At 53.2% G+C, this 27,155-nt stretch overlaps 1 protein-coding gene across 14 annotated transcripts in view; it reads right to left on the bottom strand.

Annotated features, from left to right (window-relative positions):
• Positions 1-2,420: 2,420 nt before the first annotated feature.
• CEP250 (centrosomal protein 250) overlaps positions 2,421-27,155 on the bottom strand; it is a 51,989-nt gene continuing 27,254 nt past the window's right edge. For 8 of the 14 annotated variants that reach the window (XM_059406871.1, XM_059406872.1, XM_059406873.1 and 5 more), the window contains 18 exons: positions 26,283-26,476; positions 25,932-26,059; positions 25,563-25,732; positions 21,648-21,815; positions 21,118-21,252; positions 18,985-19,128; positions 18,019-18,152; positions 16,347-16,485; positions 15,049-15,388; positions 14,292-14,413; positions 13,243-13,363; positions 12,116-12,237; positions 9,036-11,651; positions 6,414-6,506; positions 6,054-6,209; positions 5,493-5,594; positions 4,298-4,360; positions 2,421-2,931 (listed from right to left, as the gene is read on the bottom strand). In XM_059406871.1, coding sequence (XP_059262854.1) covers positions 2,668-2,931; positions 4,298-4,360; positions 5,493-5,594; positions 6,054-6,209; positions 6,414-6,506; positions 9,036-11,651; positions 12,116-12,237; positions 13,243-13,363; positions 14,292-14,413; positions 15,049-15,388; positions 16,347-16,485; positions 18,019-18,152; positions 18,985-19,128; positions 21,118-21,252; positions 21,648-21,815; positions 25,563-25,732; positions 25,932-26,059; positions 26,283-26,476 — 5,211 coding nt within the window. In that variant the 3' untranslated portion in view covers positions 2,421-2,667. The other 6 variants (XM_059406874.1, XM_059406876.1, XM_059406875.1 and 3 more) reach the window with 6 other exon arrangements.

The following is a 27,155-nucleotide window of genomic DNA, read 5'->3' as shown; positions in this document are numbered from 1 at the left end:
GAGACCTGCCCACACCTGTCCCGTGCTAAACAGTGCAGGACTCAGGGGATCTGCAGTCTTTGCGCCATGGGACATCCACCGTTGAGCAGCACACTGGGTCTCAGAGGGGGCGGGAGGGTGAAGGTGGTGAGCAGTGCTGGCCTGTGAACCCCAGTGCCCTCCTGACTTCCTGTCTCTGCAGAATGAACCAGGCCCCATTTTTAGGTTCAGGGAACAAGGGTAACCAAAAGAGCCTACCTGCACATAAAGTACTGGAGAGGGCCTGGGAGCTGGCAAGAATTCCCACTCCCTGTGGAAGCTTCCAGATGTAGCGTGGACTGCACGGTCTTGAGCCTTGGTGGACAAGGGCACCTCTTACCAGGTGGTGTGACTGGTGGAGGCCCCAGGCCTGGAGCGGACACCCCTTGGCCTTTTTTCTTTTTTTAAAGACTTTATTTTTTGGCAGACAGAGATCACAAGTAGGCAGAGAGGCAGGCAGAGAGAGGAGGAGGCAGGCTCCCCGCTGAGCAGAGAGCCCGAAGCAGGGTTCTGGGATCATGACCTGAGCCGAAGGCAGAGCCTTTAACCCACTGAGCCACCCAGGCACCCCACCCCTTGGCTTTTTGGTGTAAATGTCGATCTTGCTGTCACTCGGCCACCTGTGACTACATTCTCTACCCCCTTGCTAACATATAGACAGTTTTTCCTTCCCTACCTCATGCCAGGCAGCTTTTTTGCCTTCAAGCTGCTGCTAGTCCCAAGTAGGGAAGCAGATGGATGAGTCAAGGTAACTAGGTTGTGCTCTGGTGATCCTTGTTCTAATACACAGTATGGAGACTCGTTGAGAGTGGGATGCCGCACCCCCCCAGACCTAGGCACTCCCTGGAACAGGAACGTGGCCCAGGCTCTGGCTCAGCTCTTGTCCCTTTCTACTCTTAGGGCTTTCTGGCCTGTACCAGCCTCTAGCAAAACAGATGAGGAGGAGGTTGGAGGAAGAAGTTTTGTGAAAGGAGACCCTTGCGCTCAGCTCTGACCTTTCCCCTTAGGGATCTGGTGACCAACTTCACCATCCTCAAGTACATCCACGAGACCTAGCTGGTCAGGAACATAACCCAACCACCGATTTGCTGTGGCATGGGACAAGGAGAAGGAAAGGAAGCGCTGGCCCGATGCCCTTAGGTAAGGTTGGGTCCTGTCTGGAAGGTCCACACTCTAAGCTAGAGAACTAGAGGGAAGAGACTGGAAAGGAAGGTTCCAAGAGAAGTCCTGTTTGTCTTTGAGAACTCCTGGCACAGAAAAGGCCAGGTGAGGATTCTGAGTCACAGGGAGCCTGAGCAGAGGTGGCATCCAGGGTCTAGAATCTTTAGGGCCTCAGGTATAGTTCGGCGGGGGGAGGGGAAGGGTTCTAAACTGTGACTTTTTACTAAGCATCTGTTGCGGAGTCTCGTACCATGAATTTTTTTTTAGAACAAAGCTTCAGCAGTGGTGAACCCCCCTCTCCCATCCGCTCTGTGTGATGCGAGGGGATACAAGGGGACTGAGCCCTGAGTAAGTAGGTTTGGGGTAGTGGGGTGCTGCTCTCAAACCCCACATTCTTGACTAGGCCTTAGCTCCATCCTCAGGCTTAGAAAAAGGAATTCCAGATGACAACTGAAGGGCCAGAAGGTGGCCAAGCCCAGCTTCTCTAAAGAAAACTGTTCTCTTAGGCTTCAAAGAAGTTGCCAATGGTAAGTCTTAGCCAGTGAATGGGGTTCAGTCCAGGGTGCCTCCACCAGGGTCAGTCCATAAGTGACAAATTCTGCTATCGTCCAGCCTCTTTACTGGTTTGACACGTGACTGGACTATGGGGGACCAGAGTTGGTCCCAGGTGGTATGCCCAGGAAGGGAGGCTGGGGGCATTCACTCAGAGAAGGGGAGTGAAACCAGATGGAATGTCTGAACTCGAGAGACCGACTAGCCGAAGGTCAACTCAGTGTTTCTGAAGCCCTAGAACTTAAGTCAAGAACATATTATAGTTCCTCATCCTCCCTGAGATCAAATCTAGATTCTAAGCCCCTCTATCATCCCCTTCCCTCCCCATCTACCCTCGGCCCCAGCACGCTCCGCCATAGGCCCACAGATCTCACCAGCAGGCCTAGCAACCCCGCCTGACGGCTCCAGCCTTCAACGGCCAGCTCAAGCCTTCCTTCCTTGGTCACTGAAATTTCTATGCACTTCTGGTCAGCACACAGAGCTGTGACTCATCCATGAGTGTTCCTGCCAACTGGACTCAAGCTCCCTGTGGACAGGGGCTTTGTCTTGCTGAGTCTGCCATAAGCCTTCTCTGTCAGAATGCAGGTGGACAAGGAACTCACGCCGCCTGACAGGAATCTGTGGCAAATTCTTCCTTCACAAATGCCCCGCTGTGCTGTGGCCACCCAGTGACAAAGTGGAGACAGTAGCAGAGAACAAACACAGAGACGTGGGGTTTATTGTTGGTGGGGAGGTGCTGGGACAACACAATTGAGACAAGAGGCATCGGATGCTCCTGTAGGTGACTCTGTGGGCAGCTGTGACTTGCCTCGCTCCCATGGGAGCCAGGGCCTGCTCCCAGCCTTGTGGGCTTCCTTCCTTCCTCCTGGGCCATGACAGCCAGCTGTCCATCCATGTAGTCCCAGGCTGGCCTGGATTCTGCCCCGGGTGCGGCTGCTACCTGGAGATGGCTTGGGTAGTGCTGGGACTGGGGCACAGCGGGACTGGTCCTGGGGACGTCAGACTTTGAGTCAGGGACTCGTCCAGCTTGCGGGTCTCGGCTTCCAGGACGGTGGCCTCAGGGGCCTGGGCCACGGCCAGCAGAGAGTGGGAGAGGCTGTGGTGCAGGCCCGCTAGCTCACGGCTGGTCTGCACCGAACGAGCAATGTAGTCCTGCTTCTGCTTCCGCTCCAAGGCCAGCTGGGCTCGCAGCAGGGCCACCTGGGTCAGTGCGGGTTGGGGGAGGGGACCAAGAGGGAAAGAGTAATTAAGGGCCTTGAAGCGGCCCCAAGTCCTCCTGCTCCGCTCCTGGGAAGAGCATTTGAATCAACTACCCCACGCCAATCTCAGGATCAGGCTCTAGGGTGTCTGGGACAAGGGCCCTTGGGAGTCCTGGGAAATCCAGGGCTCCTCAACCCTGGCCATGTAGGAGACTCAGATAGGGGCCTTACAAACAACAGCAATGACAAAACTACTCATCCGTTTTATTGAGGGATCATTTGCATGTAATAAAATGCCAGGATTTTAAGAACATGTTGTGATGAGTTTGATCACACACGTGTGCGTGCGTAACCGCTATCCTGATCGAGATACAGAGTATTTTATCGTCACCGCAGTATGCTCTACTCTGGAAACTCTTGATAAATACTCTGACTTAATTAGAGGGCGCTGAGGCCTGGGCATCAGCGTTTTTTCAAAGCTTCCCAGGTGGTTCTCAGGTGCAGCCAGGGCTGGGAATCACTGACGAACCCTTGTTTCTCCAATGAATACACAGCACCAGGAGGTGGTTATGGGGAGCTCCGGGCAGCGCCAGGACTAGGGTGAGGCAGAGAGGCCCCTGGGTTGTGGAATTTAAGGAGGGACTCCAGGTCGCCAGTGAGCATCTCCTTAAAATTCTCACCTGGGTGTCTCCCTTGCCTCACCCTTGTGTGGGCCCCATCTCGGGAATGCTTTGTGTGAATTCCAACTAATAGCTCAGTCTAGTCATATGGTCAGGCTCTGCTGGTAGTGACTATTAGTTCCTGAAACAGGCCCAGAAATAAAAATTCCACGGTTCTTACTACTCTGGGGCCTTGAGAGACAGGGTGAGTCTTCAGGTAAGGCCTGGGAGGCAAGAAGGCACTTGATCCTGGCTTTCTGGGGCGAGGCAGCTGGAGCTGCGCTTTGAGGTGTGGATCTTGGTGCTGGTGCCAGGCTACTCTGCCTGGTGTGTTGGCAACAGCACGGGTGCATATGAGGGCAGAGGAGGCTGGGATCCTTGTTGTTTGCTTTCCTCTGTCCTCCTAGAATCTTCTGTCTGCCCTTCAGCCCTCTTTATTCTCCTGCTCCTTCATAGCTAGGAACCTGGTGGTCTGGGGTCTGGAGCATGCTTTCTTCCCTCCTCCTACTCTAAGCAGATGGGAGGTTGAGTTGGGACTGGGCTCTTCTTGCCTCCCACACAGACTGAGGTTCTCTGAGGGAGGAACTATTTCCTGTCTCCCTGCTGGAGGGGCACAAAGGGTCAGGCACACAGCAGACACTCCTGCTTTATTGCCTGATGGCAAAGGAGGGAAAGGGGGCTTAGAAAGCTGATCCTTCCAGAACATACCTCTTTCTGCAGTTCGGCCACGTGCTTGGCATCTGAGGAGCCCTTCTGTCCTCCTCTTCCATCCTACGAAGACAAATACCATTCTTACTGGAATAGGCCTTCCTGCCCTAGGGGTTCTGAAATAGGCATCTTTAGCCAGCTCATCTCAATCCTGGGGGCCAAGGCAAGAGCTATGTGACAGAACCCAGACTGGACTCCACGGGGCACAATGACCATTGGGCAAGGAAGCCTGGGAGGGCCCAAGCCAGCCTAGTGGATGACGCCCCACAGAGACCTGATGTTGAACATCCAAAAGGCCTGGGTGGCATTGGCTTCTTGAAGTCAGTCACCTTTTTTTTTTTTCTCTTTTTATTTTTTTATCTATTTGACAGAGAGAGAGAGAGATCACAAGTAGGCAGAGAGGCAGGCAGAGTGAGAGAGAGGAGGAAGCAGGCTCCATGCCGAGCAGAGAGCCCAATGCGGGACTCGATCCCAGGACCCTGAGACCCTGACCTGAGCCGAAGGAAGCGGCCTAACCCACTGAGCCATCCAGGCGCCCAGTCACCTTTTAATTTACAGAAGTATAACATGCATTTGCCTTGTGGCAGCCCTGGGCTGTGAGCTAGGGGTGCAGAAAGGAAGTAAGACGAGGTGCCTGCCCTTGGGAAGCTTTCATAAAGGAAGGGGGATGGAGAGCTCGGAGACACTCAGCTGGCAGCAGTCTCTCCCCGACAGGCCACAGCACCGTTCATGGATAGCATAACTCAGCTAGAAGAGTCCTAGTATGGGGAGTCTTCCCCCAGTTCCTTACCCCAAAAAGGGAGTCTAACTCCTGGAAATCCCACAGACTCTAACCTCGCAAATTCAGTCCTATAAGGGAGGAGATCTGAGAGGCCCACAAAGCTGCTCTAAGGCTCATGGGCATGTCAGGGTCTGGCAAGTACCACCTGACACCCACTCACCCGGGATTCTGACCAGAAACTTGATGAGCCCCGCTCCTAGACGAGCCCAAGGCCCTGGTCTGCAAGCAGGGAGGTTACACATCAGGGAAGGCTTTTTGAGCTCCTGAGAAGGTAGGGCTGTGAGCCGTGACTCCATCCCCACCCACTGAAGATGGATGGGCCTCCTTCCTGAGTCAGGGACAGACTGAGCTGTGCAGAAGCCAGCCTGGAGGGGCTCCCCTGAGCAGCTCACACGGCCGTGTCCCCCTGCAAACCTGCTGTGTGGGGGACGAAGCTGTGGCTTCCCTGACCTCCGAGACGCCCGTCCTCGATGCGCGCATGGAGTCCCTCTTCAGTTTCCTGCGCTCTCGCTCCACCTGCCGAGATGCAGGTGGAAAGTCAGGGCTCGGCTTGGCTCTGGGGCTGGAACAGAACTGCTGCCCTCAAGAGGAGGCTGGCATGCGTGTGGCTGTGGGTGTAGGGGTGAGCAGGGGACAGCAACCTCGAGAAGGGGTGAGGAGGGCGCAGGCCAGGGCAGCCCTGAGAGCAGAGAGGTGCTGCTGGGGCAGAGAGGTAGGACCCGCCTCTCAGGCCTTCTGACTGGGCTTAGCAAATGCTTTCTGTAGTATTTTGGGCTCTGCAGGCCGTTAGATCTCTGGCCCAACTATTTGACTCCACTATGCCGGTGTCCCCATGAACACTACTTTTCAGCAAGAGGCAGCAGGCTGGATATGACCCCTGATCTGACTGCTCTGCTCCGGGGGCTCCATGAGAAGTGAAGATACCCGTGTGCTGAGCCCCAGATAAGGACACTGAGGACACGAGAAAGGACTCACCTGCTCCAAGGCGGCCCGCAGCTGGACGTTGTGATGCTGCAGCCTGCTCCGGTCAATCTCTAGCTGTGCCACTGCTCGCTGGAGGTGTTCCAGCCTCTGTCCCCAGAGCTGCTTCTCCTCTGTCCCAAGACCAGGCTCAGCCTCTCCCCCTGGCACCTGCGGGACAGCCCGGGGACTCTCACCTGGCCAGCCCCTTAGACCAATGGGGGAACAAACAGAGGGCAAACAGACCAGTGTGGCAGGTCTGAGCTTCAGGGACCCAATTTCCAAAGGAGGGGAACAAGCCCCTGGAAAGGAGCTTCCTCCTGGCCATCGGTTCCCACCAGGCCCCCAGCTCACCTCTTTCAGCTGTGCACCTACCTCTTCTCTGGGTCCCCGTTCTGCTCTGCTGGTTGAGCCGGGGCTCAGGAGTCGCTCCTTCTCCAGAGCTTGCCTGGTGAGCTCCAACTCATCCTGGGTTATTGAGGTGTGGAGCAAATCGCACCGTAGCAACCTCCTACCCAGCCCCATGCTACCTTCCATCCTCATCAAAACCCCAGAATTCTCTCATCAGGTTATAATCTTATTGTTCCTGGAGCCTCTGAGCTATTCTAGGGTAGAATTTTTATTTACAGATGACAAGCAAAGCAGTAGAGAGGGATCTGTTGGAAGTTACATGGTGGGCTAGGACTAAAACCTGCCTTGTTTGAGATCTTGCATAAATTAAGCAGCAACCTGGAGCACTGAGGTGTTGTAGAAAGAGCATGGAGGGTGCCTGGGTGGCTCAAGGGGTTAAAGCCTCTGTCTTCTGCTCAGGTCATGATCCCAGGACCCTGGGACTGAGCCCCGCATCCGGCTCTCTGCTCAGCAGGGAGCCTGCTTCTTCCTCTCTCTCTGCCTGCCTCTCTGCCTACTTGTGATCTCTAACTGTGAAATAAATAAAATATCATGGATTCGGGAGACACACAGAGCAGGGTATTCTGTTGCTACTTACTGGCAATATGACCTGGGTCAAGATATGAGCTCTCTCCAAAACCCAATTTCCTCATTTGCAAAATGACCACATGCTCCATGAAGCATAGATCAGGCTTTTGGGGTTTAATCCCTCCTGATAAGCGGGGGCCTCAGGCTAGATATTTTCTAGGCACTGTATGTCTCACAGGGGGAGTTCGGCAAACAGGCAGCATTCTAGAGTCAGACTCCCTAGATCTAGTTCTGCCATTGACTGGCCATATGACCTTGGACAAGTTACTTGGCCTCTCTGAACTATAAACGAGAGATAATTCCAGCTTCTCAGGGTTGTTGTGGAGGGAAGCAAGAGCAACAGTGCATGGCATGGAAAATGCTTAATAGAAGATATGATGGCAGTTAGATGAAGGGCTGTATCTGAAAGATGTTCTTGAGTGTTCGGGGGGGGGTGGTGCCAGTGCAGGGGGATGCTGACCGGAGCTATAATACTGCTCAGCAATCCTCCCGCCCAGCAACAGACCTTACTTGTTCTGTGACTATACGAACGAGCCTAGAGATAGGAAAAGAATTCTACTTATCGAATGCTTATCTCTTTTCATACTCAAGATGGCCCTACAGGGCTGGTATTGGTATTCCCCCAAAAGTCAGAGAAGTGAAGGCACTTATCTGGGGTCACACAGCCCATAAACTGTAGGATGGTATTGCAAACCCAGGAACTTGACTCCAAAGTTCACACTTGGATCCCCTTCTCGGCATATTGCCCCCAGACGGGAAGCCCCTGCAGCGCTGTGTCTGAGAGGATGGGAGGGGTTCTCTGGGGCTCAGCCCTGGTCAAGGCCCAAGATGTGGGGTCAGTTTCCTGGAAAAAATGGGCTGGGTTGTTCTTGGCAAGAGAGACAATGCCTCTCTATGGCCAACGGTCAACCTTGCTTTCCTGACTGTCTGCTCTGTTGCAGGCCTTGTGGCCAGTGCTGGGGCAGCAAAGGGGACTAAGGCATGGCCCCTGACCTTGAAGTTGAATGCCACACCCTAAAGTCCACTTCCCTTCTCATTTGATATTCCATCTAGAAGAGTTCACTTATCCTTAACTGCTGAGGACCCCAAGTCTATCCTTAGCCTCACCCTTCAACTTCAGATCACTTCACAGACCCGCTTCCTGGACCTCACCCCCTACAGGTCCCACAGGCACCTCATTCTGCGGCTATTCCACAGCATTCCTGAAACCTGCCTATGAGCAGAAACCTGGGGGGTCGGTTTCCTTCTGCCCTTTCTTTAGTCCCCTGTTTCTTAGCCAGTCAGCTGCCAGAAGGCCTGTGAGCTTCTAGGCCCCCCCCCACCGCCCCGAGTCACCATCCACCCTTCCTGTCTTCGGTCATCATTTGTCCCAGGACTTCGAGGACCACCTCCTTGTCGGTCTCCCCAGATCTACTGTGACATTAGATGTGTCACCCTCCCTCACTGCCCCAAACACTTCGTCCAGATCCCACTGGTCACCCAGGTCCTCGACATGACTCCAAAGCCCTGAATGATGGGGCCCTCGCTGCCTTGTCTTCTGTGGTCAATTGCCCCTCTGCGTCCCATTCAGCCTGAGGTCTTGTACGGCTGCTCCATGTTCTCCTTCCTCTTTCCTCTTCCCCAGAAAGCTCCTCCCCACCCTGTGCTTGGCTAATTCCTTACTGGTTCCTTCAGATTTAATCTTAAACTCTGCTTTGACTGGGAAGCCTTCTAGGATTTACCACTAGGAGAGGCCAGCTGGGTGCCCTCTTTGTGCTCAAGAGCACGCCGAACTTCCCTACCGAGGCTCTGACTTGAACTAGACACTGCATTCCAAGTGCTTATCCGCTAGACCATAAGCTCTATGGAACTGTGGGCGTCTCTCCATATCCTCCCAGATGAGCACAATACCCTGGATTCCATCTCTCTCTGCCCTCTTGCACCCTGAGGTGTCACAAGCCCGGGGTGGCAGGGACCCTCTGAGTGCAGCCAGACATCAGCCTCTGCCCCCCAGCCGTTACCACCCATGGAGTGACTCACCTGCAGCTTCTGCTGCTCCGAGTCCCGCTCCAGAACAGAGGCCTGCAGGAACATGGCTACGTCCTGCAGGCTGCTGACGCTCGCCTTGCTCTGGGCCAGGGACAGCGCCAAGTCCTGGGCCTTCTCCCTCCACTCTATCTCCCGGGCCTCCGTCTGCCTCAGCGCTGCCTGCAGTCGCTCCAGCTCCTGCTGCAGCCGCGGCCCGGCAGCGCCAAGCTTTGTAAAGGGCTCCTCCGCCGGGGAGGCTGCGTGGCTGTGGGCTGAGTCCTCCAGATTCTTCCTTTGCTGGGCCTCCCTCAGCCCCATGATCTCCTTTTCCTTTTGGGCTAGAGTCAGCTGCAACTCCCTTAGGCTTTCACGGAGGCCCCGCACCTCTTCCTCTTCTCTCCCCCGCTCCGGACCCTGGTTCCCTGGGAGGGCATCTTCTCGGGCTCTCTGGGCCACAGACTGCTCTAGTAGCTGTCCCTGCCTCTTCTGATAGCTCAGCTCCTCATCCTTCTGGGCCAGTGCCCGCTGGAGCTGCTGCACGGCCTCCTGGTGCCGGAGATCCCGGTCCTGGATCTCACCTTCCCGCCTCCGCAGGGCCTCCTCCAGCTGCCGGGCCTGTGCCTGGCAGGAGTCCAGGGCGGTCTGCAAGGTGGCCGTGCTGGCCTCCAGGCTGCGGCTCAGTTCTGCCTGCCCCAGCAGCCGCTGCTCCTTCTCCTGCAGGGCGGCCTGAGCCTTGCTCAGGGCCTCCTGCAGAGCCTCGGCCTGCTCCCGGGCTGTCTCCTCCCGCTGCTCGGAGGACCGGCTGGCTGCCTGCAGAGCCTCCAGCTCCTGGTCCCGGTCCTTGAGCGCAGCCTCTGCCCGCAGCAGGCGGTCCCGCAGGCCCGTGACCTCTGTCTCGTGCTCCTGGGCCCGCTCGGCACACTGTTGCCGGAGGGCCAGCAGAGCCTCCTCCTGCTCCCGAGACTCGGCCCTGAGGTCAGCCAACACCTCCTCCAGGGCCTGCCCACGCTGTCCCTCCACAGCCAGCTCCTCCTGAAGCCTTCGCACATGCTCCCTGTGCTCCTCGAGCTCTCCCTGGCGCTCCTGCAGCTGCACACGGGCCCGTTCCACGGTGCCCTGCAGCGCGCTCGCCTGCTCCTTTGCCGTCTCCTCCTGCGCCCGCGCCTGCTGCTGCTGGTGCCGCAGGGCCTCGAGCTCCTGGTCCCTCTGCGCCAGGGCTCTCTGCGCCTCCTCCAGGTGAGCCTGCAGGGCCTGCTCTTTGAGCTCCCCCCGTTCCCGGGCCTCCTGCAGGTGCCGCTGCAGGACCACTAGCTCCTGCTCTCGCTGGCTCAGGAGCAGGCTGGTCTCCCCCACCTTCCTGTGCAGGCCCTGGAGCTGCTGCTCCAACTGGTCCTTGTGCTCCCTCAGCTCGTGCAGGCGCTCCTGCTGGCATTCCACTTCCTTCTCCTTATCACGCAGGATCAGCTTCAGGTGCTCGAGGCTCCCACGCTGGGCTTTACTCGGGCTCTTCCCTTCCTCCGCCTGCTCCTGCATGGGCGGCCTCTGGGAGGCCAGCTCCCGGCCTCTCTCCCTCAACGACAGCTTGATCTGGCCCAGGTCCTCCTCCAGCATCTTGGTCTGCAGCGTCCTCTGGTCTTCTAGGGCCCGAATCCTCTCCCTCTGGAGCAGTACATCCTGGTCCCGCCTCTCCAGGTCCCGAGCCAGACGCTCTTTCTGCCTCTGTAGCTCCTCGATCTGCTCTCGCTGGCACGTCAGCTCCTGGTCCTTGTCCTGGAGCTCTCTTGCCAGAAGGGTGCCGTGGCTCTCCAGTTCGTCGATCTGGCTGCTCTGGGCCTGCAGCTCCTGGCTCCTCTCCTCCAGGTCCAGTGTCAGGTGGGTGAGGGCCACCCTCTGCATCTCCCTCTGGCCCTCCAGCTCCTCGATGGCCTTTTGCTGGCATTCCATTTGGTGATGGTTTTCCTCCAGTTCCAGGGCGAGGCACTCCAGAGTGACCAGCTGCTTCTTCAGATCCTGAATCTGTTCTTTCTGGGACTCTATCACTTGGGCCTTCTTCTCAAGTTCAAGAAGCTGATGCTCCAAGATGCTCCCCTGGGTCTCTCGAGCCTTCTCGAGCTCTTTGATTTGCTCCCTCTGCACGGCCAGCTTCTGCTCCCGCTCCTGAACGGCCAGGGGCAGGTGCTCTAAGACAGACCTGCACTTCTCCAGCTCCTGGATCTGCTCGTGTTGCACGCCCACCTCCTGGCTCCTCTTCTCCAGGTCCAGAGACAGGGCGTCCAAAGCAACCTTCTGCATCTCCCGTTGTTTCTCCAGCTCCTGGATGCTTCCCCGCAGAGCCTCCACCTCCCCTTCTTTTTCGGAGAGGGCCTGGGTCAGGATAGCTAAATTTTCCTGCAGAGCCTTCCACTCGGCCACTGTCAGCTCGCCCTGCTCCTGCAGAGCCTGGGCTCGCTCACGCTCGGTCTCTGCTTCCTCGCTCTTGAGTTTCAGGGCCGAGCGAGCGGTTCTCAGGTCCTCCTCCAGAGCCCTGACAGCACTGGCCTGAGCCCTTGCTTCTGCCACAGATGCCTGCAGACGGTCCACCTGGGCCATCAGGTTCTCCTTGGCTGCCTGCAGGAGCTCTCGCTCCTTCTGGAAAAGAAGAAGAAAAACCACCGTGGGCTACATTTCCCAGATACCATCTGCCCAGTGCAGGCCCTTCGTCTCCTTTCCCTGCAGCCTTAGCACCAGCAAAGGTCGGGGGACAAAGAGAACTGGTGCCTTCCACTGAAGCTGATCTAGTAAAATATTGTCCTTACGGAATTCCAGGGCTCTGCTAGGCCCAGAGGAGAGAGCCTGAAACAAACGAGCCATCCCAGACTCTGGTCCTTCAGGGCAGGGGACAAATACTTCAGCCTCCTTTCAGGAAAACTGACCAGGGCCTTCCTAATGGACCTCAAGGAGCCAGCCAGGGAAACTGAGCCCCTTGCTCAAGGACGCTGGGCACTACACGTGGCTGGGGCCTGACCACAGGCCCAGGTGGGTTTGGAGCTTCAGCCTGGCCCCCAAGGACTCCTCCTGAAAAAAGTCCCTGCCCCAGACCAGGCCCACCTCACCTGGGCCTCCAGTCCCTGCAGCTCTGCTTGCCGCAGACGACTCTGCAGAGACGTCACGGTTTCCTGCAGTTCCGTCAGCTCGGATTCCAGCAACTTCTGCTTTCCTTCCCACTGGCATTTCTCTTTGGGAATAGGGGAGGTGGTAGAGCGAGGCCCAGGGTGAAGGAAGAGAGGGACATAGAGGCAGATGGAGGGCGAGGAACAGAATCAAAGGGGAAGAAGGGGAGGAAGGAGAGAATTACGTCCAGTCTCACAGCCATGTCACCCATCAGCCAGCTGTTCCGGGTTTGTCTGGGCCCCTGCGGCTCCCACACTCGCATCCGTAGTTGCCGCCCGGTGCCGGCACTTGCCTGACTCTCCTCCCAACACTACCTCATCCTCATCACGTAGTGATCTCCAGCCCTGGATTCCAGATCCAAGGGTAGGGGGGACCAAAGATGCTGGAGGTCCTTTCTAGTCTCTAATTCTATGGTTTGCAGAGGTTCCCAGAGACCACTGTCGCTCTACAGGCTGCCCCCCATTTCTGCAAGACCCACTAGCTCTGTGTGTGTGGCTCTCAGGGAGCCCTCTGGGATACTTTCAAGACCTGACCCCCCTCCCCAAGTTGTCCTCTTCTCTTCTACCACAGAGCCCTGGCCCCCTCCTTTCTTTTCCAAGTAGTCACCACCCACGCCCTTGGCCGTGCCAGGGGGCGGGGGGCATTCTCCCCAGGTCCCCCGAACTTTGGTGTCTCCTGAACAAGCCCATAATCCCTCTGCTGTCAAAGGTGAGTAATTTTGACGACACAGCTGGAGAGAACAAAAACAAGTAACACAGATAAATGACAAAAGACACAGAATTTTATAACATTCTCACAGTCCTGGCCCTAGGTTGCCTGTTTTTTAATCTGCAGGCAGAGAAAGTGGAAGCCCAGCCAGGAACTTCTCTCAATTCACCTACTCTGTCCCCCTGAATTCCTCAAAAGCCAAGCAAAGCATAAAAACTGTTCACAGGGGTCATCACCCCTTTGGAGAGGTTTCTAGGTAGCTTCTCACAGTTGGGAGCGAGCAGCAAAGAGTGGCTACCGCTTCTGGGCTTCCAGCCTCTCCTCTCCCTCCAAATCTCTCCACTTGCCTTGAGCTTCTTACCTTCCTGGTTCTGGGAGAGCTGTCTCTGCAAATCCTGTAATTCTGTGCAGACCTGACTTTTCTCCGCCTCTGCATCAGCAAGACGCTGTTCCAGCTTCAGAGCCTGCTCCCTGAGGTCATCCTGGGAAAGGAAGGGCAAGGCTAGACTCCAACCTCCTCATGCCCCACCAAGCTATCCCACACCGGGACCCAATTGCCAGCCCCCCTTCCTCTCAGCCTCTGTGGGATCTGCCCCCTCAGATCTGCTTCCAGATCACTCCCTGGAGTCGTGAAAGGCTCTGCTCCAACGGCCTGGAGCCTAGAATCCCTGTCTAAGCCCTGTGCACCTTCGCCCGGGGTCTGTCCTCTGTCCAAACTCTTACTTCAAAGCTCAGCTCCAAGGTCCCTTCTTCCTTCCCTGTGACCCTCCCCAAGCAGGAATGAACTGTCCCTTCCTCCTGTCATTATCATTTGCATCTGTAACTGATCTGGTTAATTCTATCAGTTCTGCTTACTTTAGAAGGCAGTTTCCTTCCTCAGCCTTCTCGAGGGTGGAGATCTGGTATTTCTCCTTTCCGAGCCGTCAGCTCACACTGGCTGGCACAGAGGTGGCATTCAATTTTTACTGAATGATAGGTTCACTGAGAGGTGGAATTTACGGGACATTTAGTTTAGCCTTAGGCCTGGAATGTTCCTATAAATGGCAGCCTCAAATCTCAGCAGTCCGTTTGTCGGGTTGTTCTTGGAGGTATCGGCACCAAGAACAAGTAATTCACAGCTGAGAGGAAAATCAGGCAAAACAATATTCCTCGTCTGTGTAGGCTTCTCTAGTTCAGAGCCTCTCACGTCCCTCACTCGCTCGATCCTCACAACCCTGAGGCGCGCATCATTTGCCCCTGCTGACTAGTGAAACCCAGGCCCAGGAAACCAAATGCTGTGCTCATGCCTGCCCCGTGAGGAAAGGCTAAAGATGGAATTCATCCCAAACTGGGAATAAAACAGCTCAAACTGCTTCATGAGTCCTCTTCCGGGGAGTGAAGAGTTCAAGGAAGGAGAACAGGGCATCGTACCCGGGCCTGCTGAGTCTTCCACAGGTCTTGGTGAAGCTTCTGGAGGGCAGATGCCACTGCCTCAGCTGACAAGGCTGCCAGGAGGGGCCCTTTCTCACGGAGGAGCCTAGCTCCATTCTGGTCTGAAAAAACGAGGAAACAGCTCCTCACTTGGCTGCCCTATGAAAGGAAACAGCCAAACCTCCCCAGATAGTCTTGGCCTTCCCACAGATCCCTCCTCTCCCCAAAGAGCCCCTCCTGAGCAGATCATTCCTCAGGCACTTTCTGCATTCCTATGTGCCAGGAGCTGTGGCGGGCACTAGATAATGCTAGCTGTCACTTGTTGGGCATTTATTAAACGCCAGGAACTGTGTGACCTCTTTGACTTATGTACTCTCAGAAACTCCTTAGAAAAATCCTGAGAGAGGAGGCACCTGGGTGACGTAGTTAGTTAAATGTTCCACTCTTGATTTCAGCTCAGGGCATGATCTCAGGGTCGAGAGATTGAGCCCCAAGTCAGGCTCTGTGCTCAGAGGGGAGTCTGCTTAAGATCCTCTCTCCCTCTCTCTCTGCCCTTCGGCTGCTTGCGCATGCGTGCTCTCTCTTTCTCTCTAAGAAACAAAAAATCAAGCTCAGGGAGGACTGAATTAATTCCAGAGTCTGTGACCTTAACCTTGCTGTGATATTGCCTAAGGAACTGGGGGCCCCTGCCTTCTCCCTCCAGGGAGCCAGGGGTGGCTTTGGCCCAAAGGACCGAGTCCTTGCATGGCCGTCTTACCTGCCTCAGGGCCCCAAAGGGAAGCAGAGTCTCCCCCGCCACGCAGCTCAGGCCTGCCATCACAGGTGAAGCCCAAGGCCTGCTGCAGAACAGAGCAGAGGCTGGCCAGCTGGGCCTGGGCCTGGTGCCCGGGCTGCTGCTCTGCCGCCAGCGCCGCCAGCCGGGTCTCTGCGCCGCGCAGGCGGAGCTGGACTTGGGCAGCCTTGGCTTCGAGGGCGCGCAGCGAGGCTCGCAGCTGCTGTTCTGTCATCTGAGCTGCCTCCAGGTCCTCCAGCAGTTGTGCTTCCTGAGCCAGAAAGTCCGCCTCCTTCTCCCTCGCCTCCTGCTTCAGGAATTCCACCTGCCGGGAAGGCAATGTTGTCACTCTGAGCAGGGAGTGGATATACCTTGACCGACCCCCCCTGGCCTCACACTGAGCAAGCCCTGGGCTCACCTTCATTGGGGCCAGGAGGCTTAGCTCTCCAATGGGCAAGGAGGGCTCTGGAAGGAGTGTTACCCTCCATCCAACCGGCCTGCCCGCCTACTGACTCCTGTCACATGTACCTAGGCAATGCAAATGGGCTGTGGCCCTAGTTCCCCTGGCAGCCACACCAGCCCCCTGCTTCAATCAGAACTCAGCCTAAACCCTGACACTGAGCTACATGAAAACGGTCGCAATAATAATGGCTCCCATTTATAGAATGTCTGCTGTGTTCTGACACTTCATACATTCCCCTAATGGCTAAGAATAATCATCCTTGTCTTACGGATGAAGAAACCGACGCTCACGCAACCTGCAAGCTAGACTGCTAGGAGCCAAAGCCAGCACTGATGACCTGACCTGGTCCTTCTCCACCCTAGTCTCCCTTCCAGTTCTGACCATCTCCCTCTTCCTCTCCTGGTTCCCGCTTTCCCCTGTGCCCAAGGTCTGGGGTCCTGGTGTGAGCAGATGGAGTCCTGAAGTTTTCTTGGTGCTGCCTATCTGATCTGTTCTGTTGCTGTGTCTCGCCAAGCTGACCTGGCACACTTAGATGCGGCCACACTTGACCCAGGCCCCTGGGAGCCCCGCCCCTTTGGGCACCATGTTCTGGGCTGTCAGAACCCTCCCCGGAGCTTCCTCAGCTCTGCGTCAGGTTAGCCCCCACCCTGCCCAGTCCTGACGTGCCCCTCCTGCCAGGGCTGCTACAGTCCCAGCACATCCTGTAATACGGAACAAGAGAACGGTCCTCTTCATGGGAGGGTCCTAAGCAACTGGCTTCTCCACTCCAGGAGCAGGCCTCTGCCGAGGAACGGGGCCCACGAGCGGTGTGGTTGAGTACCTGGGCGCTGAGCTCTCTCCCCTCTCCCCGGGCCTCCTGCACGTCCTGGCGCAGGGAGTTCAGCTCTTGCTGGTGAACAGACTCAGCTTCTTGGAGAATAAGGAGCTTCTGTTCCTTTTCCATCAGCGACTGAGTCAGGCTGCAGAGAGGCCAGAGGACTAAGGTCATTCTCTCAGGGAATGAAGAACTACCTTCTCATGTGACTGTGCTAAACATGGCACTAACCCTTCAGAGAGAAACAGTAAGATCACAATGGCAGCATAACAACAGAAGCCAGCATTTACTGAGCACCGACTAAGTGCTCCTAGGTACTTCTGGCACGTGATACCTCCTTTCAGCTTCAGCTTCTTCTCTGGCAGATTCCAGAAATATCTATGCAGCAGCTCAAATTCACTGTATCCAGTTCTTCCCATCCTTCTGCACACCCCTCTTCCCGGCCCTGCTCCCTAGCTCAGCGAACGGCACCTTTATCTACCCGGTGGTCCAACTTGGCAGCCTTGACCACATCAGAGTTCTCCCTTTATCCTACCTATGTCCAATCAGTGATGACATATAATGGACTCCAATTCCCTCAACGTCCCTTGAGCTCTTCCCCTGCTCCCCTTCCCCACTCCCCCTACCCTGATGCAGCCTTAGTATCTCTCAGGCAGACAACTGCACCTGTCTCCTAACATGTCTGGCTGCCCGTGGTTGCCTCAACAAGAGGGACTGTCATGCTTCAAGCTCCTACATCACTGAGAAGACACGCCATGCTTCACCCGGATGGCCCTAACTCATCCCCAAGGTTTCTTGCCATCACTACCTCTTCTGATATACCCTGAGCTGGATGGTGCCAATTTCCCTGCTTAAAATCCTCCAGGGGTCTCCTACTAAACCTAAAATAAATTACACACTCCTGGCCATAGCCCACAAATCCCCAATGACACAGCCTTGCCCAGATCCTGCACCTGGGTCTTATTCATCAGGCTCTGGTCACACAGTGCTTCCGGTGTCCCCAAATACCTCACGTTCTGAGCCGTCTCTGGGCCCTGAGATTTCTCTTCCTACCACAGAGCTCTCTCTCACCCCTTTGCCTGGCTGGTTCCAGTGTCTCCGCAGTGATCAGTTTAAATGCAACCTCCCTAAGGAAAGCCTTCCCTGAAATCTTATCTGAAGTACATCCCTGGGGCACCTGGGTGGCTCAGTGGGTTAAAGCCTCTGCCTTCGGCTCAGGTCATGATCCCAGGGTCTTGGGATTGAGCCTTGCATCGGGCTCTCTGCTCTGCTGGGAGCCTGCTTCCTCCTCTCTCTCTGCCTGCCTCTCTGCCTACTTGTGATCTCTGTCAAATAAATAAAATCTAAAAAAAAAAAAAAAAAAAAAGTCCTTCCCAACGCCCCCCCATTTTGACTTCAGCATCCTGTTTCTTCCCTCCATGCCATGTAACATAACCTGCACCGATTTCTCTGGGGGATCACTTAATTAACATCTTTCCCACAAAACGGTAAATTCTGCTGAGGCAGGGGGCCATCCCCAGCCCCTGGCACAGTACCTGGTGCCCAACATGTACAGGCTGGGGCTAGAGACATGAGCAGCTGGATCCGCTGAGGGAAGGGCTGAGGGAAGAGCTGTCCACCTCACAGTGACCACAGCAGCTAGACAGACAAAGCCTACTCCGTGGCCTGTTGAACCTACCTGGCTTTCTCCCTCTCTAGCTCCTTCTGCATTCGGCTATACTCCTGGGCCTCCCTCAGCTTCTCCTGAACCTCCTGCTCCACCAGCCTCCTAGAGTCATCCCTGGAAAGCAGCTGAGACTTCAAGTCCTCCACCTGGAAAGATACCACGTGATGACCAAGGGCAGGGGGCCCTCGGGGGGAGGCTTCTCACCAGGGCTCCAGGTCCTCTGAGGTCACAGTCACTGGCCCATTTCCAGTGCCCTGGGGGTTTCTGCCAATGCTTACACACTATTCTTAGCACCCCTCTCTCTGTACCGTCCAGCTCCACTGTGGTCTCCCAGCCTCACATCTGCTGTGTCAAGGCAGGCACAAATCAAAATCTTGGCTGAATATAACCAAAATATAACCAGAAGCAGGGTGATAAAGGGAGGGGCAAGTGTACAGTGATCGTATTTTTTGAAATAAACAATCAGAGGGGTGTCTGGGTGGCTCAGTCAGTTGAATGTCTGCTTTCGGCTCAGGTCATGATCCCGGGCTCCTGAGATCAAGCCCCGCATTGGACTCCCTGCTCAGCGGGGAGCCTGCTTCTCCCTTTGCCTGCCACTCCCCCCTGCTTGTACTCTCCCCCTCTCTCTCCCTGTCAAATAAGTAAATAAAATCTTTTAAAAAACCAACAATCAGAACACCAGCTGATAATGGGATTCTGAGAAGGAAAAGGAATCAGAGTAGGAAAAGCAACTTGGAATATTAAAATACTGGATCTCTGGGGAGGGTGGGAAGAATGAAGGGAACAGGGGCTGCCTGAGAAAATCTAAGTTCTGTGGTCATGACAGGGAGAGATGACTGTCCCAAGGCTCCAAGGGCATGTGTTCTACTCTAAGCGCCCTTCCATTTTCCTCTCCTTCCCAAGCAGCCCCAAGGCTCCCCTTTAGCGCAGAGGGAGCAGGCCAGCCTGGCTATAGGGCTGGGACAGAGAAGGAGGCACCTGTCCCTGCAGGTCCATCTTCGCCTGCAGCAGGGCCCTGCACTCTTCTCGCAGGGCAGCGAGGTCGTCTCTGCTCTGCTGGCCCGCCTGCTCCAGCTCCCGCCGCGCCTCTCGGAGCTGGGTCTGCAGCATCTCGGTGGTCTCCTGTCAAGGGAGAAGACCACAGTGAGCAGGAGAAAGCTCCCATTGGGGCCTGTGTTTTAAAGTCTGTGTCATATAAATACCAGCTTTTCAAACAGGTTGGTGGCAAAAGCTGAGGCAGGACCCAGCAATCCACGGTTTCCATGATGCCACCTCGGCCCTCACCTCCTAATCTGTCTCCTCCCCCACAGAGCGCACTGGCTCACCCCAGCTCTCTCCGCCAGTGCCCGAGTTGGTTGCAGTCCGTCACCGAGACCCCCGCAGCAGGCTCCTGTTGCAAATCCCTACTTCCACGCCATGACACCACTCCTTGGCATGCATGTGCACACGCACAAACATGCACACACTTCTCCACTCAGCAGCTAAAATATTTTTTAAAATGCATGTAGCAAGTCATGTCTGCTTTTATTTATTTATTTATATATATTTTTTAAAGATTTTATTTATTTATTTGTCAGAGAGAGCGAGCGAGAGCGAGCATAGGCAGACAGAGTGGAAGGCAGAGTCAGAGGGAGAAGCAGGCTCCCTGCGGAGCAAGGAGCCCGATGTGGGACTCGATCCCAGGACGCTGGGATCATGACCTGAGCCGAAGGGAGCTGCTTAACCAACTGAGCCACCCAGGCGTCCCTCATGTCTGCTTTTAAAATCCCATCCAACGGTTTCCCACTGCCCTTAGAACAAATTCCAAGCTCCTCCCATGCTAACCAAGGGCTCCTGCCTATCACTCCACTCAACCCTGAGCCTATCACGCTGGGGCCACTTCGCCTCCTTTCTGTTCTGGCACTCCTCGAGCCCTTTCTGTCTGTCCCACTGCCCTGACCATGGCTATTTCCCCTGCCAAAACGGATCTTCAAACAGCTGGCTTCTGGGGCACCTGGGTGGCTCAGTGGGTTAAAGCCTCTGCCTTCAGCTCAGGTCGAGGTCCCAGCCCCACATCAGGCTCTCTGCTCAGCAGGGAGCCTGCTTCCCCCCCCCCCTGCCTCTCCACCTACTTAAGCCTGCTTCCTCCCGCCCCCTCTCTGCCTGCCTCTCCACCTACTTGTGATCTCTGCCTGTTAAATGAATAAATAAAATCTTAAAAAAAAAAAAAAAAAGCTGGCTTTTTCTTCTTCCTTTTTTTTTTTTTTTTAAAAGGGCTTTACTAAGGGGCACCTGGGTGGCTAATCACCTTCAGCTCAGGTCACAATCCCAGGGTTCTGGGATCGAGCCCCGCATCAGGCTCCCTGCTCATCGGGGAGGCTGCTTCTCTCTCTCCTTCAGCCCTGCCCCCCTCAACTCGTGTGCATCCGTGCTCTCTCTCTCAAATAAATAAATCTTAAAAAAATAAAAGGGCTTTACTGAGACATAGTCCACATATCATACAATTCACCTGTTTAAGCATATGATTTGATGGTTTTTAGTATATTCAGAGTTGTACATGTCACCACATTTCAGAATGTTTTTAATCACCCTGTACCCTCCCTATTCCTATCCCCACTCCCGACTATACATCTGCTTTCTGTCCCTGTAGCTTTGCCCATTCTGGACATTTCCTACAAAGGGAACCCCACGGGACATGGCCTCTTGTGACTGGCTTCTTACACTGAGCATAAGCTGTCAGAGCTCATCTCTGCTGCTGCACGCGGCTGGCTCTTTTCAGCCTTCACGTCTCAGCCCAAGTGTCACTTTTTCAGTCAGCCCCACCCCCGACCACCTTGTTCAAAGTGGCCTCTGGTGACTCACTCTCAATCCCGTCACGTCACCCTATCCGTCTCCCTCGAAGCACTCCTTCCCACCCGTGATCATCTCATGAATCCTCTATCTGCGCATTTTTGTATGCTCCGCCACTAGAACATGAGCTCTTTGAGGACAGGGGCCATGTGTGTCAAGTTCACAGCTGAGTGCACCTCGATGGTTGTCCTGGGACGGCACCTTGCCCCGGACTGGGTGCACAGAAGCACCAGAGGGCTGGCTGCGCCGCCTTGCCTCCCTGCCCAGGACCGGCCTCCATACCTGCTCCTTTAACTTCTGAACCTTCATGTCCTGCCTCAGCCGCTCCAGCTGTTGGCTGGCATCTGCGAGCTCCTTCTGGGTCTGCAGCAGCGTCTCCAGGAGGGACACCCTCTCCTTCTCTGTTTCGAGTTGCATCTGTGGAGGGGCAGAGAGGCGAGAGCTTGCCATCTCAGGGGTCACCGTGCTCACCTGCTGGGCCAGGAACACATTCCCACTGCTCTAGGGCTCCTCCGGCAAATGGGGAGGGAACCCAGAGTCAAAGGAGGTCTGGACCTGCTTGTTAAGAACCAGGAAGTGCAAAGATTGTCCCCGGTTTGTGAGCTGACAGGATGTGGTGAGCATCGGCCCTCCCTCAGGAAGTGTGACATGCCGTAGGCCCTAAAGCTAACTCAGGGGTCCTCGGGCTCACTAGCAGCAAAGGGAGCAGGTACTTCTCTTCTGGAAGCCCCCTGCAGCAGCATGCTAGGGAGTGGACAAGGAAGTGGTCAGAGGTAGGGGGAATCGCAGCTCGGATCTTCCCAGCTTCCCACCTGGCAGAGGGCGCTCTCTGCCTCTGCCCGTTCTTTCTCCCTCTGCCTCCGGATGGTCTCCATGTCTGCCTGCTGTTCCTGCAGCTTCATTTCCAGCTCTGTTTTCTCCCTCTTTAGGCTCTCCAGGGCCTTATCCAGTTCTTGCTGATGCCAGGAGCGCTCCTTCTCCTGGTTACATGAGGGAAGCACCGTTAGAACCCAGGGGGTGAGGAGAAGAGGCAGGAGGGGGGCTGGAGCAGAGAAGGTCCCCCCTTCCCGGCTGAGTCTTTGGGCCCTCCCTTGGACTGTCTCCCCATCGATAAAGTGAGGTTGCCAACTCCTGCCTTACCTATCTCATCACATTTTATGAGACTCAAATGAGATTTATAAAAAAAAGTCAAATGATACATGAAAAAGTGTTTTCTAAAATGCAATTCTCGGGATGCCTGGATGGTTCAGTTGGTTAAGCGGCTGCCTTCGGCTCAGGTCATGATCCCAGCGTCCTGGAATTGAGTCCCACATCAGGCTCCTTGCTCTGCAGGGAGCCTGCTTCTCCCTCTGCCACTCTGTCTGCCTGTGCTTGCTCTCTCTCTCTCTCTCTCTGACAAATAAATAAATAAAATCCTTACAAAAAAAATAAAGTGCAATTCTCCCTAATATAAGTTACAAATGTCATTTTAAATCAACCAAACCACAGGTGATGCTATGACTATGAACTGAAGAAGCAGATTGGTTCTCTGATGCCCACTCTCCCCTACTTTAGGCACGTAACTCCCAAAAAAGCAAACTTTGGTTGCCATCTTGCCAACAAGTCAGCCTTGTAATAGGAGTCAAATCACAAATACGCATAAAGCACAAGTCAACTTCCACTTCCAGAAATCTGACAAACAAGATCTCTGAATAATCTAGCTGCAAAATGGCAAAAAATACTGGATAAAATATTAAATATACATTTCCACGTATAATGAGCCAGCAGGAACTTCAGAGAAGTCAAAAATAAAGGCAAGACTTGTGATCCAAAGAGGTAAATGAATGCAGAACTGGCTTTCTCTTGGAGGCCTTTGCTATACCTAATAACCTTGAAACTCATCTTAATGCTATGTGGGGAAAGAAAACAGAAGACAAGGGTGGGGAGTCCAATAGAAGATTCTCACATAAAGCTGGACCCCCACAGGGCTAACCAGAGGTCAACAAACTATGGCATGTTGGCCAAATCTAGCCAGCCTCCTTTGCTGTGTGGCCTGTGAGCTAACAGTAGTTTTTACATTTTTAATGATAAAAAAAGAAGTTAAAAAAAAAAAAAAAGACTTCGTGACATGTGAAAATTATATGGAATTCAAGTTCCAGTGTCTGCACTTAAAGTTTTATTTGAACATAAACATGCTCATTTGGTTACATATGGCTGCTTTTGTACTACAACAGCAGAGGTGAGTTAATTACGACAAAGACCTTAAGGTCCACAAAGCTTAGTATGTGGCCCTGTACCAAAAACTTGCCTATCTCTGGGCTATAGTGCCCTCAGTAGAAGGATAAACTTGAGAGAGAGATGAAAGAGGAGACAAATGGGGAAGAAAAGCAGAGAGAAAGTAGGAGAGAAAACAAAACAAAAACTCCACAAAAGGAAACAATAAGAACATTTGTTTGTTTCAACCTTTATACAGGGTAAAAAAAAAAAATCTCCCTCAAGAAGTCAACCACAACCTGGTCTTCATATGGGTGCAGGGCCTGAATGGGACGCCATACACTTTCAACAGAAATTTTGTATCATTTTAATTTAAAATTTTATTTTAAGATGAGATGTTCTGGGATGCTAGAACCTTTAATCCAACACTACTAGAGTAAGTGAACTGAGTTAATTTCTATCATATTTCTATGCCTCAGTTTCCTCATCTACAAAAATGGGGATAACAACAGTGTCCTCCTCTTCTGCCAGGAAACTCCTAACAGAAGTAAAAGCAAATCTTCTGAAGAAAAACTCCTTCACCTGAGGACTACAAGGATTCCCAAAGAAAAATTTCTAAAGAACATGAGCTCAGAGCCAAGAACCACAAAACACACAAGCGAGAACCAATGGAAACAACATATAACAGCATCAGGCCCAAAAAGATTTTAGTTACTGGTATTATTAGCATAAAAATATGCTTCATGTGTTAAAAGAATAAAAGAGGATGAAAATACAAAATAGGGAAAAATGATTAAAACCAAGAAGATTTGAAAAAAATAATGGAATACACTGCCTAGAAATTTAAAAAAATTTAGTAAATGAAATTTAAAACTTGGCAAATAGACTACATAGCAGATTAGACATCGCTGAATGGGGAGTTGAAGAGAGATCTGAAAAAAAATCATCTACAACACAGAATAGAAAAAGAAAATGAACACAGAAAATTTAAGAGTTAAGATACGTGGAGGATACTGTAAGAAGTTCTGACACCCAACTAATCAAGGTCTTCCTGATACCTACAATGGAATAATCACTATGCTAAGAGAAAATAACTACCATCCTAGAATTTTATACCCAGTGAAACTATCCTTCAAGAATAAAGTAAAAAAGGAATATTTTCAGACAATTAATTACCAACAGATTCTCACCAAATAAATTCTATTTCAAGGAGGAAAATAAATCCAAATGAAAGTCTAATACACAAGAAGGAATGATCAGTGAGAAAAATGTCATTTTTCAGTGTATCTAAAACAAATATTAACTGTATAAAACAAAAGGTCAGAATAGTTTATGGTGTTAACAAACTAGTTATAACAAGACATTGCATAAAAAAGTACAATGGGTCGGAGGAGTGAATGAAGGTAAAATGTTCTGAGGTCCCTGTGTCATTCAGAAAAACAGGAAACATACCAAATAACCTGAGATTTTATTAAGTATGTATTTTTATTTTACTTTTTACTTTTTAAAGGATTTTATTTATTTATTTGACAGGGAGAGAGACAGCGAGAGAGGGAACACAAGCAGGGAAGTGGGAGAGGGAGAAGCAGGCTTCCTGCTGAGCAGGGAGCCCAACCTGGGGCTTGATCCTGGGACCCTGGAATCATCACTGAGCCAAAGGACACCCAGGCGCCCTTAGGTACATATTTTTAAATATTAAAGGAAGCAACTACAAAAATTAAAAAAAGAATAGAGAATATACCATCCAAAGTAATAGAGAAAAAGAACTGAGAAAAAAAATACAACTTAATCATCCAACTGAACTCCCTAAAAATTAAGAAGAATAACCTCTCCACCCCAAAAAGGTATAAAAAGGCAGGAAAAACAGCATAGGATGGTGGAAATAAATCCAAATGTACCTATAGGGACAATCAAAGCTAATGGACTAAATTATATAATTAAAAGACAAAAGAAATACAGTTCTAAACCGGGAAAAAGGGGTCCAAGGTATTCCTCTGTGCCCTGGGGCCAGTTTAACAACTGTAAATCCCAAGATCCATGCTTAACTCACTGTACATAGCAAAGCAAAACAACAATGACAACAATAACAATAACAGCCAACACAAATACAGAGCTTACTACATGTCAGAAATCATTCTCAGGGTTCTCCATATACTACTCATTTAATAACTAGAAACTGGATTTTGCACCTTGGAGACCAGGTGCAAGACCAGGTCCCATTTAGATCTCTCTCTCTTTTTTTTAAGATTTTAAAATTTATTTGACAGACAGAGATCACAAGTAGGCAGAGAGGCAGGCAGAGAGGGAAAAGCAAGCTCCCTGCTGAGCAGAGAGCCCGACTCCGGGCTTGATCCCGGGACCCTGGGATCATGACTCAAGCCGCAGGCAGAGGCTTTAACCCACTGAGCCACCCAGGCGCCCCCAGATTTCATTCTTATAAGCAGCTGCTTCTGGCCCAAGAGTCAGCAGGTAGAGTACCCACTGAAGGGAGGCCAGGTCTGCCTCTCCCGTCCCCAGCCACATCCATGACCTACCCATTTCTCCTCTAGCCGGTTCACCTCCTCCTCATGGGCTGACTTCTGCTGCTGCAGGGCCGTCTGCCCCTCGTGCTCAGCCTGGGCCAGCCGAATGGCTGCCCTCTCCCGCTCCTGCTCTGCACGGCTCCGCTCGGTGTCCAGTTCCAGCTTCAGGCACCTCACTTCCCCTGAGATGCCACAGATGCATGAGCTCCCATTCGGCCTCTGCCCTCTTTCTTTCTCCCCTCTCCTCAGACCTCGGGAGCAAACTCCCATCTCGGAAGCCCTGGGCCTGGCCACAGCAGGACCTCTGATAACTTCCCACGGCCTTGCTGGCTTTCCACATCCCCATGGAATGAATCGTCCCCGTTCCAGTTGGGGTCTCACCTTGAATGACTTCTTTGGCACGAGTGACAGTTTGAATCTGGACCTCCAGTTGGCCCTTGGTGACCTCTATCAGAGAATTTTGTTGTTGGGCCTCAAACAGACTGCTCTCCAGTTGCTCCTTGGCTGAGCTGTGAGGTTCAGGAATCAGGAAGAGTTCTGACCCATCAGGCCCCTTAACCTTCCTTAAGACGAGTTGGGTTCTAAGTACTGACCACCCAGAGAAATTAGGGAGCAGCGATAAATTCACAACTCGCTTAGGAGTTGTGATACTTTGGGCCTGGAACCGGGTTTGGCTCCCCTTCGCCTCACAATGCTCCCTCTGCCCTTGTCCGAACTGGGTCTGGGCCCTACCTGAGCCCCAGCAGTTGTTCGGAGAGGTCCTGCCGGTCTCGCTCCACAGCCTGCAGCCGCACCTCGAGGGTGGCTCTCTCTCGCACTAGGGCTTCCTTCTCCTGGACTTCCCGAGCGAGCACTTCTTCCTGTCGCTTTGTCTCCTGCTGTAGCTGGTCCAGCTGAGCTAAGGCTGCCTCCTGCTGATGACGGGCCTGGGAGGAAGACATGGGCAAGCTACAGAGTGGAGGCAGGAACCCCCCCCCCCCCCCCGGGTTGCTATCACCAGGTTAGGGCCGCTGGCCCTTCAAGGATTCCCGACCCAGCTCTGTGAGTCTGGACGGTCACCCGCTCATGTAAATCCTATTTCCTGTGTCAGCCTACAGAACTCTTAGCCGAGACCCTGTGTGTTAGGGCTGGAAGAGAACTACCTCTAAGGAGATTTTAGTCTTAAGGAGTAAGACACCCAAAACATCAGGAAGAAAGTGATCAGTCTCTGAGAAAGGGACTCTGGAAGGGAGGTATATGTATCATTTTTGGGGCAGTGAGAAGTTTGGTAGAGGAGAAAGATGAACTTTAGCTGAGCCACTGGCTCAGAAAAAAATTTACTGAGTTGCTGCTATGTGTCAAGACATTTTGTTAAAAGGTGGAGGAACAGGGGGGCTTGGGGGCACAGTCAGTTAAGTGGCTGACTCTTGTTTTTTTTTTTTTTTTAAAGATTTTATTTATTTATTTGACAGAGATCACAACTAGGCAGAGAGGCAGGCAGAGAGAGAGGGGGAAGCAGGCTCCCCGCTGAGCAGAGAGCCCGATGCGGAGGGGCTCGATCCCAGGACCCAGGCAGAGGCTTTAACCCACTGAGCCACCCAGGTGCCCCTGACTCTTGGTTTTTGC

The sequence above is a fragment of the Mustela nigripes genome, chromosome 7 (genome assembly GCF_022355385.1).
Source record: "Mustela nigripes isolate SB6536 chromosome 7, MUSNIG.SB6536, whole genome shotgun sequence".
Lineage (NCBI taxonomy): Eukaryota > Metazoa > Chordata > Mammalia > Carnivora > Mustelidae > Mustela > Mustela nigripes.
Note: the sequence above shows the minus strand (reverse complement) of the source record. Positions and strands in the feature narration are given on the sequence as shown.